Consider the following 12040-nt stretch of genomic DNA (forward strand, 5'->3'; position numbering starts at 1 on the left):
GAACAGAGGAAGGAAACCTAATGGTGGACGCTTTAATCATCCTTGAGTTGGGCTTTCAAAGGTAGAAAGTGTCTCCTTCCTTCTTTGTGATGCCATGAGAAAACAGACTTCAATATTCTTCTATATTAAATGACTTCAAAAGGCTGAAAAGCCCTTTAAAGCTGGTGATACTGCCGCCAGCAACAATGGAACAGGTAACTTTTATTAGCTTGACAGTGGCCAGCACTAAGCAACTTATGCCAGTGCTTGGAGGTACTAAAATCAATGTAACAGGGGAGGCCATGCAGACAGAGAGGCCTCGCATTTAGGGATGAAAATATTTCCAGGCTCTTCAAATAGCTGAAGTGGGCCTGTGACCATTACTCCTCTTCCTCTATGTTTTGAAAATTATGTTTTAAATTATAGTTTCAGTATTTAAAACAGTCTTTGAATTTAAATATATTTTGGGTTTTTTAATTGGAATAGAACTACATCACTTTTCCTCTTTTCTTTTCCCTCTCCAACCCACCTTGCTTCCTGTCCTGGAACCCCTCTTACATTCCCTCCTACTCTCAAGCCGATAATCTCTTTCTTTTTTAATTACTAATATTCCGTATATATACACATAAATGTATGCATGTATATGCACACATATATACAAATACAACTTTCTGAGTCAACTTTTGTTATTTGTGTATATGTGGTTTCAGAGCTAACCACTTCTCATTGGACAACAAATAGAGAAGAGAAACTACTTCAGAATAGCTAAATGCTTTTTGTTGACTATAACTTGTCTCTTCACATGATCTTATTCTTCTTTTTAAAAAATATATCTGTTAAGCAAATACAGAGATTAGAAGAAACTTACCTTAATTCTAAAATGCTAACGGAGTTTCCTGAAGGAAATATCCGCCTTACAAAATTGAAGTCACCAACGTACACACTACCATCAGGGCCAGAAGCTAAGGCGACAGGAGCAAAGAGTTTGTTGTTGTGGGCTGGACCATTGCAGTTAGTGCAGGCTACACTCCTTTGGTGTCCATTGCCCATTATGGTAGCTATGACTGGGGGCTGCTGGGAAATGAACATATTTTCCCCATTTCCTTTATGAATGATTCCTAGACACATTAAAGAAAGGATCAAAAAATTAGAAAAGTATTTGCCAAACAAGTATCTTGCCAAAAGTTAAGTTCTTTTTCAGAGTTCAAAACAGTAGGGAGCTTTGGCCTTATGGAAGAATCTGAGAGTGAATCCCGTTACTACCAATTTTGTTTAAATGCATAACTATAACAAACAGTATTGTAACGCTTTGCCTCACTTTGTCTTTCTGTGAAGTGGGGAAATGCAAAGTTTCTTTAGTACTGACTCCAAAGTTTATAATAAAGTATTTGATAACTAATTTTTAATGTTTTCCCATTTACGCAGCTCTGTGGATTCTGTATGACTAATTTTTCATTTCTGGTTGGCTCTCTTGATGCCTCACACTCATCGGCCTGGCTCCAAATTATACTTAGTATGCAATTTGTTCAGAAAAACACACTCTCCATTTTAATATTAACCTTAGTAAAAACACAATGAGGGATGGTAATGTGCTTTTATGAGAAGGAAAGAAATCCTATCACTATATTGCACTTCAAGCTATATGAAAGAGACTTGAATTTTCTATGCCTTTGGATCATATTTCACTACATCATTGCCCAAACTAGAGACACTGACTTATGAAAATGTTTTTCAATCATTCTGTTTAGGTAATTACCCATGACTTTGAATCCCATCAATTTAGACAGAACTTTCTTCTGTTTGGAGTCTTTACCCAACATGTACCTTCTTACTAGACCTCTTGCCTTGGAAACTCTACTGCTACCGCAAACTGAAAAAGGGTTGGAACCGAGCTCATTATGTTTTCTGTATCTCCAACTAAATTCCTCTCTTTCTTTTTAAGAAAATCATCCCACGTGTATTCTCTCTGGTACACAATTACCTAATTTGGATATGTGGTCATCATGATAACTCTTCATTTCATTCTCTCAGCCTAACTAATTAGAAATTCCCCTGCTCCTGCTATTACTGCCTTAATTCAGTTTTCCTGATATCCAGGCATATCCATTTGCAAACCATTGAGAGATTATTAAAACCTTACAATATGTACATATCCACCATGGAATAAAGAGTGCATTCATTATTGATAAGACATACAAATCATGTATTGGTTGGCCTTCCTATATTTTGTGAGATTTTTTTTCTCTTTCATTACACTTTCATTTGTATTTCCATACCTGGTCATAACCAAAAATATATAGTTTCTTTCACACTCTTCCTTTCTGCTATGATTTTGTATATCTGCATTATTGTTCCATATCCTGAATTCTGTCTTCATTTTTTCTGATGGAACTAAGTTCAGAACTCAGTTCGTGTCTTCCCTAATACTCCACCCAGGCAAAATTGGTCACTCTCCTCTGTGTGTGCCCATACTTTGCTTTCCATAGCTCTATTGTAACACACACCACACTGTATGACACATTTTTCTCACTTCCCTACCTTCCCCATTATAATCTGAATGAACTCCTTGAAGGCACACTTTCTGTCTTACTCCTTTCTATATTTTTAGTTCCAATCCCCATGGCCAAGTTTTTATAAGTACTCAGTAAATGCTGAAAATAGGCTTTGAGCCTCTTGTAGTTTCCTTTTTCAAAACTCAATGATTTTGCAAACCTGCTGTGCTTGGGCAGAAAATCCAAGGAACGTATACTGCTGTGCTAAATATCACAAGTCAGTCCAGAATGAGACAGGGCAGTGAAACATCCACATTGTGAGAAGGCATGCAATGTGTCAGACTGAAGTAACTGAGAGCAAAGGAATGGATACAGTTATACTGTATGCCCTTATTTTGTTCTCTCTTGTTCCTTGCTATCTATAGCCCCACACGATTTGTTATTCTCCCTAAATGTTTCCTGAAATGTCTTCTTCAGTTCTCTTCCAACTTTCAGCTCTACATAAGAAACTATTGATCATTCTGAGATAGGAACATTGCTGGTAAAAATAAATAAGAACATAAAATATGCATGTCAAGGCACCAATATATTCCTATAAAGGGACTTCCAGGAACTAGAAATTCCATCCATCATAAGGTCTTTGGATTTCAAATTTAAATATGTTTGTATTCCCTCCCAGGGTGACTCCAGCTAGCTTTTCAACACATGATTTACAAGAGTAGCTATAAGTTTACATTCCAACAAACTGATCTTTTATTGCAAGACTGTGGCATAACATTATGGTCACTATCTACTTTTTAAACTGCTAATAACTTTATTCGGCAGTAAGGACATTTCTGATGACTTAGAATAATTAATTCAATATGATTAATAGGACGGAATTTCATTTCCCTCCAAAACCGTTTAAGTGTAGTATGATCAATACTGAGATTTTAATGAAATAGGAAGAAGTAAAGGAAACTGTAATGGCAGTTGCACAACATCATTAAAAAGAAACTGCCTGATGATTGTTAGCGGAATATCTGACCAATGAGAGAGTATGATACTTTCCTTAGTAATTGAGGAAACCACTGTTTAGCATGTCAGCACTTCAGCAATTCACGATAGGGTATACTATTCAAAAATCTTTCCAATTATTGGCTTGGAAATACGTGATTTTCTATTAACATCTATTTTCACAGGTAGATCTCCATTTTTTATATCAATATAATGGTATAGTTAACAACTGCCCTCAAAATGACACGTTATTACCAGGCTCGTGGCAATTTAAAAACTAAAGATGGCTATTCTAACCCATTCTTCTAAGCCTGCAATTCCACAACTCCCCTTTTCGATTAGAAAGCCCAGTACTCGATCAAAAAAGAATGATTAAAGGAAAGAAAACATAAGGCAATGTACTTTCTGATTAGATCTCTACAATTGATGTCTTGCTTTCATGCAAGGTACTAAAGTGCCCATGTACTGAAATTACCATTTCTGTTTAAAGCTGAAGCAATCAAAACAAAAATGGGCCAACCCCTTTTGTATTGCCCTGGAAAAATAGATCATTTTGAAGGGTGTTTTCATTGTTTCAAGAATCTGTTTAACCTTCCGTTACATAGAACCAGGCCATACCGTCTAGCGGCAATGATTTAACACCGATTCTTCTGCAAAAGGTTGCTGTGAAAATATTTTGTTTATGTTTCTGGAAATTTTGATCAATTACTTCTGCTTCTTTTCTAGTTTATTCTGCAACGCATGCTTGTTTTGAAATGGGAAAGCACACATTATTTATATGAAGGCCAACTTCTTTGGGATTGGGTATCTTAGTTGACAATGAAATATCACCGAATGTGATACCTTTTCTCCCCCAAGTTTTCCCTTTCTCTGCTACAGAAAGAGCCAAGTTTTCACTGTAATAAAGTAAGCACATTTTTAAAACATTCTATTCCTACCTTTCTGCTACCTTGCCCAAAAGTTCTTCTGAAGTTTATAAACAAGTTCAAAAATAAAATTCCCATTGGAAGCCAGTGGGTGGTGCTTTATGTTGATTTCAAAGGAGAAACCATTTTTCAGACTTATGACCATCAAGGGATACAATAAATATTTCTCTAATACTTGACTGAGAGTGTATAAACAGAAAATGTGATCAATGGCACTTTACTTCTCCCAGTAAAACCAATTGTTGACAAACTACTGGCTTATCTGGGAGGCTAAGGAAATTTGCTATTTTTGATAGATAATAATGTAAAATTATTATTGTGGATTATTCTACTATTTTCTGACAGTTAACTCCTAGGAAACACTAGAGGGTGGTAGAAAAATATGGTTAATCTCTGTAAGGAATAGTTAATTTTAAAGAATTAAAAGGAATGGATATGTACTCTGTACAGTAATTAAGGGGTCTATTTGGAGGTAGCAATGTTGAAAGCTGTGCATTTCTAGTGTTTTTGTCATGATAAAAGCAGAAACTGTGTATGTGTATCAGGTTGAATGTTCATAACCGTTTCTGCATAAGCAGTGGCTAATTGTCAGGGAAATATAATTGTGGTACCTGAAATGACAAATGCTCTAAGTACAGTGCCTATTGGAAACTGCCCACTGCATAATGATTGGAGAGCCAGAGAAAACCAGAACAGAATGGCAGCAGACATCCAGTCTAATTATAGGTGTCTTTTTAACCAGCAAGAGGAAATTGGAGGAAGATAGATTCTTGTTTCTAATCTACTATCTGTCTCAGATCAAAAAGGCTGGGTGCCTAAAGAGTTAGGCTTTTTTGTGAGAGAAGCAGAGTGGCAGAATTTGGAGACATTGTTCCTGCCCTAATCAGTCAGAAAAGATCATCTAACCGGAGGGGGAAAGAGTATTGCTTTCTAAATCGGTGTTCCATGTTCTGAACCTTATTCCCTTGCATTTATCATTTTTGCTTCTAAAACTGCCTTTGTGGGTGGGATTTTGACTTCAGAAACACCCTAAGACAGGCATTTGTATGCAAGGTCAAGCTGAAAGGCATCGGCAGAGCTGGCTTCAGTTCTATTTCCTGACAAGTGGTACCAGTTCTTGGTGAGAAACACAGCGCTTCCGCAAAGGCATTGGTCAGTGTACAAAAGGCCTTTGGAGGAGAGGGAAGAAATTATCCAAAATACTAAGGTCTCCTCATTAAAAATTTCAGAAAGGTAGAAACAGAAGGATTTAGTGAGACTGCTGGTAATGCAAGAGATATTTTTGTTGTAATAAAATATTCTGTATGTGGGTTTTGGTGATCACAGCACAGTACAAATTTACTAAGATTCATTTAAGTGTGCACTTAAAACGGCTAAGTTTTATGATGTATAAATTATACTTCAATAAAGCAGTTCAAAATTCTCAGAAGGAACTTCATACCTAATTACCTAAGAAGTAATTATGGGTGAATTAGGAATGTAAGCAATGTGTGGTTTCCAAAGCCAGCTTTCTGAATGGCTCCCCTCTGTTTCAACATCTATGTGAAGCAAATGGTAGGAAGGTACAAGACTGGGAGCACGCAGCTGGGGGCTGGTTCCATTGAGGTCATTTCCCACTTTGTGTTTAATGTCAATGACATGCGTTTGAAAGAGACAATCCGTATACACCAATAAAAGTGAGTGGAAAAGAAAGGGCTGCTTAAAATGTCAAACTCTTTCAAATCAAAACAAAAAATACCCTAATAATTTAATAAGTGGCATCTGCCCTTTCGTTTTTGTACTCTGAAAACTGTGGCTCTCCTTTTGACAACTGAAAAAAAGTTGACATTTTATGTCTGGGCTTGAAGCTTTGCTGTAATTTTTTTTGGAAATGGAACTTAGCATCTTTCTTCAAGGGGAAGGGGGAGGTATACTGGTGACATACAGTAATGGAATTGTTTACCTGGGTCTCACACAGGGACTAGGATAGGATTTGCCATTCTATTGATGGAGCAAATCTGGTTACCTTTGCTCATCAAAAATTCTATGTTGCTATTTTTCACTACATGTACAAATGAAGTAAGATCATGGGCAGAATCATAAAATGCAGCTCTTGGCCTTACGAAATAACTCATATTTATCCCATAAATGTAGGGAGACTAGAAGGATGGTGGAACTAAAGAGATACTAATTTTTGCCTTCTGGAAATACAACCTGAAGTATATATATACTAGTACAGGTTCCTTTAGAAACTGCCTCTTTAGACAGAGAGCAATATGATTTTTTTTTATTTTTCCGTGGTGAAAAGTTACAAGTAGAAGGTGTTTGTAGGAAATCTGGACAAAAATCCTAAGGACCAGTTTCCAAGTGGAGTGGAAGAGCAGGCAGAGGTGTTTGAATGAAGGTCTCATGACCAGAATAGAAAAATTAGTGTGAACTTGGTGGATACATGCGATCTTCCCTCACGACTGATTTCCTTATTTACTCAAGGCTTCAATCACAAACTAAGAGGATGTGATAACAGCTGAGAGTGTTCTGATCCTGAAGCACTAAAAACAAACTCAACATTAATGTATAGAACCCAGAAGCAAATGTATGAATTTGGACATCTCTAAGTGGCATCATTGTAGGTAACTTTTCTCTTACACGTGACCAAAGTTTCTACAACAAAGGAGTACTAAACAGGGTTAGGAAATGAGTATTAACGCAAGGTTTAAATCATCTCACCACTTTGAGGATTAAAATATGATGCTTATTCAAGGACCAGCCTCCTAGGTTAGACGCATCCATCTCAAAGCCCTGCAAAACGACTGTCCTTTGTTCCCAGAGAATAAATTCAGGGCACATCTCATATTCATATCCCACAGACACTGCAAAAGAAGAGTTAATACCATATTAGAAAATTATAAAATATTTGGCACATGTTCACATTGGTTGATGATTCTGGGATTGTTGTATCTGCTAATGATTTTTTATTTGGGGTGAAATTTAATAGCAATACCTTTCACCTGGCATATCATGGAACTGTGCTTAGCATGGCATTGGATCTCTGAGAATTCCATGCACAGAGCATAATTCCTTAGTACTTTTTCAAAGGTACAGGAAAAGGCTGTTTTTTTGCTTCTCTACTTTGCAAAAATGCATTCAGGAAGTGGACTTTGGAGTGCGAACCATTGCAACACTTGAAACATATGATACTAATAAAATTGATTTAGTCCATTCATATATTTTCTGTACTAACAGCCTTTAGTTTTCTGAGAGGCCCGAGTTTGCTTGGAGTGCTGCAACTGTAAATCCTACTTTGTGCGGATTATGCTTTCACTTCTGCATATAGAGTACCAATGGGACATCACCCAAGCATTTGGCTTCGTCTCCTAGGAAGCACAGATGTTGTGCATTAAGTGTGGAACCCTAGTACGCCTCTAAAATGGTAAGTACAGAATGTGGTATCTTAGATGTCTTTGCCCTCCTGAAATATGTACAGCACAAGCATGGCAAGTCGTAGCCATTTTCTCAGTTGGTGAACCTGCTTACCTGTCAGAACCCCAGATTTCTGTCTTATTAATTGCAAAATGCTTTCTAGCACCTAAATGTTCTAAGCTTGAGAACACTGGCTCATTACTCTGCACATCCCAATGGTGCTTTTACCTTGCTGGCAGCTTAAAATAGACCCAGTTAGTCTGTCATCTAATACTGCTTCCTAGTACCAGCCTCTACTAGATCTTTAGATAACTTTGGAAAGCTCCGTTTCTCTTCTGCTGTTTGGTTATAAAAAATGGTAAAGCAAGCAAGCAAGCGTTTAAAACAATGGCAGAATAACAGATCCTAAATGAAAAATTAATGCAGACCATTTTTGGTTACTGCCATTATTATGTAGTCAGGAAAACAAATTGATTTGCTGGTATGTATTGTGTGTTTGTGTGTGCGCATTTGTATCCATATATAAACATATATACATATATGAGTCCCTATGGAGATAAGTCAAACCATCATTAAGATTACGAGAATACTAATCTCTAATTCTATAAATGCATGGCCAATCTAAAGTCGCAGGTTACATTTCTTTTGCTCTCAATCCAATAAAGCTTAGGAGTAGGGAATCACAATACTTTTCACTGGGTGTGGCTTATGATTTGAAGGACCCTACATTTGACATTAAGCTTCCTGCTATTGGTTTTGAAACCCTGACTATTTTTTAAGGAAGAGACTATATATTTTTCTTTTGGTTCCACTGGGCTTCACAAATTATATAACCAATTTTGATGTCGCTGTGCTTCTATCAGCCATCAGTTTGTTAAAACTCATGGAAAGTAATTTTTGTGTGTGTATGTATATACATGTGTGTGTGTTTGCATATGTGTTGAGGCCAGAGATTAATGTAAGTGTGCCTTTATCAGTAGCTATCTTATTATTTTTAAATTTAAAAATTACTGCTTATTTGTTGGTTGGTTTATTTATTTGCTGGTTGGTTGCTTTGCTTGTGCCTGTTCCAAATGTGGATGTGGACTTTAAAGGACAGCATGAAGGAGTCGTCTTTCTCTTTCTACCACGGGGTTTCCGTCTATCTAACTCAGGTCATCAAGCTTGGCTACAACCAACGTTATCAACTGAGCTATTTTTACCAGTGCCACCCTTAGTTTTGGTGGGAGTGGTTTCTCAGTGAACTGGAGCTCTCCACTTCAACTAAACTGGCTGCCTAGAAACCCCTGTGTTCCTTTTTTTATGCTCTCTCTGTCCTGGATTACAAATGCATGCCATCACACATGGCTTTTACGTGGATTCTGGGGACTGAAGTCAGGTCCTCATGTGCGAACAACAGGCACTAAATCTACTGAGCCGCCTCCACATTTCTGCAAAGTAACATTTTTTTAAAAATTTTGGTCTCAACCAAGCACCACTATCAAAGAGTAGTCAGATGGGCAGACATTTACTAATCATAAAATGAAGATAATGTCTAAATGGAAATCATTTAGGGGTATCCGTATAATGCTGTTCTTTATGAAGATAGGTGTGAATAAGATCTCTCAGCTAAAAGGAATCCCAAAGATAATCTCTGGTTGCACTTGTGTTATTAATCAATGCTGTCTACAATCTTCCTGATACCTCATCATAGCTCTTTGGCTAAAACAAGCCCAAACAGCTGCTTTTAGACCAAGAAAAAAAACGTTGACTTTCACATTGGCCATTAAGTAGTTTTGGGGTCTCAGGTAAGTTCTTCATTTCTGGGAGTTGGGCACTTTATTGGTACACAATTAGTCCTTCTTCTGATATTACTGATTATGATGTTTTTATTTATGAATCTTGTGAAATAGTATAGTCTTCCTAGAACACTGTAAATATACACAATGTGCCAATTTTGATGGTTAGTTGTTTTAATAACCAAGTAATACTTCTGGATTAAAGACACATGCATTAAATAATTCTTTTCATTCCCCATTCAGCATTTACACTCTATGATTCGAGTTTTCACTCCTTTTACATAGCATTTGGTAAGTTCAACTTTAAGATCAAACTAACAGGCCAAATATTACAATGCACCTCATGTTGGAAAACTCAGGTGGGTAGAGAATATTGTTGTATAGTATGCCATGGTTTCTGCTTCTCTTGCCAAAGTTTAAAAGTCTTGATTAATAAATAATCACAACAACAATAATTGCAAGTTCCTTTAAAGCCATCATCTCGCTCCCCACAGTATGCCTGGCAATTATGGGATCTGCCTTCTGTACAATGTAAGTCTGGTAAGCTCCCCTAGAATCCCTTCTCCGGAAGGTGATTGTGCAGTTTTGCAAATAGGCAGTATGCCTTGGTGACCTCTGATGATGGTGTGGAGCCTGCTTTTTCCCTCTCAGTAACAGTTAAAGATCATCCTAACTCGGCAGCAGGAAATGCTTACATAAAGCATCAAACAGTTCTCAATGCAACGGTAATGAGACATGCATACTCTTTTTACCTCCTCCTATCTGCTCTCTGAATTGCTCTCTAGTCCACAACAAAAAAGTGCATTGGCTGCAAACCCCGCAATTATATTACTTTTTTCCTCCCCAGTCACAGCAAATAGCAACAAGGCAGCCACTTAATAAGTTCCTTCTAATTTTTATTAGATTTACTTTCTCCCGAGAAAGCTCTATGAGCCAATAAAGTTATAATTTATACTTAAGACTTGTCCAAAATTCCAACTGACTTTAATGAGAATGACTGTGTGTTGGTGTATTTTTGGGTGCAACTCCTTGCTCATAGTAACAAGGCAAGGTTTCTTTCTGACAGCAGCCCACTTTAGCATAATCCTGGAACTTACAATTGGCTTCTGAGAAGGAAAAGTTTCCTCTATGATGCTGAACTGCTCTCAAAAATGCAAACAAATACAAATGGCATGCATAGCAGCAACAAACTTCCACTTCTCATGAGCAGACTGCCATGAATTAAACCTAGTCTTTTGTATAATTAAATATAGGAAAGGGGGATTTATATTGGATCCAGTGCTAAAAATGCTAAGCTTTGATGGAACATTCTGCTTAATACCATGACAGCTGCCATGCTAAGGAAGCAGAGTGGACCATGACCAGTTTCTGGCCAGCTCCCTATAGCATTTGATCATTAACACAGTACTGTATAAGTCGCAGATTCAGCCTCTGGCACTCTGAAGTGGGGCTAGGAAAACTAGTATAATAAGAAAGAAAACAATAGTTCAACAGGGTTTCAGAAGGACTGCAGAAATGGTTTAGACACTGGATTGGCACAGGACCTCATGTTGGTGTGAATATATAAAAAAAAGCAGCTGGAAAAAATCAATATGGAAGAATACTTTCTTTGAGTCATGTGATGCCCTCCTTTAGGATACCCTTAATTCCATCAGGAGTTCTGTCTTTCTGTATCCTTTGCCTAACATTCATGCAGAGACAATAAGCAAATATTTGCTAAGCACGAGTCACATGATACACATTATTGCAGAGGGCTGTGTCTTCTGGTCACAGGGGCACATCTCTGACTTCATTGTGAGTCTTCTTGCAAATATTACATTGGCTTATAAAGAACATTGAATAACAAAAGCTAGCTTGTTCTCTCAGAGGAATTTCAAGCCAACAAACAAATAACAAAGCAAAACTCTCTAATGTTCAGTCTATTTATATGGGCAGCATCATATTTTTTTTTTACCACATGTGGACGATAAGAAGGCCAAATAGTTGGAGCTAGAGGAGGGGCTATGGCTCAGTGGTTAAGAGCACTGGCTCTTCCTCCAGAGGACCGGGGTTCTATTCTCAGCATCCACATGGCAGCAAATAATGGTTTTCAGCTCCAGTACCAGAGGATCTAACACCTTCACACAGGCACAAAGGCAGGCAAAATGCCAATGCACAGGAAATACAAATATGAGAAAATAAATAAAAGAAAAATAAGGGGCTATACTGTCCCTGGCATCCAGTGCAATGACTGTACCATTCGTCTATAGTGGCTAGAATAAGGGATTGACAGTAAGCAGCCAAGTTAAAGATACAATGCAACAAAGTTGATATGTGAAATATGACAAGATTAAGCAGATGGTTTTCAATCGCTTCAGGCTAAGGCTTCCGAATTCATAAGGCTTGCATTTATGAAAGTAATATATAATTACAAGTAGTCTCATAGTCACTGGAAAAATTTATGTGTTACCTTCATGAACTCAAAATACAT

The 12040-nt window shown here is 37.4% G+C and overlaps 1 protein-coding gene across 1 annotated transcript in view; it reads right to left on the reverse strand.

Moving 5' to 3' along the window:
- The window catches only part of Tenm1 (teneurin transmembrane protein 1), a 175006-nt gene that overhangs the window by 115816 nt on the left and 47150 nt on the right, over positions 1–12040 (reverse strand). The window contains 3 exon segments of the mRNA XM_032889476.1: positions 848–1097; positions 7100–7114; positions 7117–7242. Coding sequence (XP_032745367.1) covers positions 848–1097; positions 7100–7114; positions 7117–7242 — 391 coding nt within the window.

Source organism: Rattus rattus, chromosome X (assembly GCF_011064425.1).
Source record: "Rattus rattus isolate New Zealand chromosome X, Rrattus_CSIRO_v1, whole genome shotgun sequence".
Taxonomy (NCBI): Eukaryota; Metazoa; Chordata; class Mammalia; order Rodentia; family Muridae; genus Rattus; species Rattus rattus.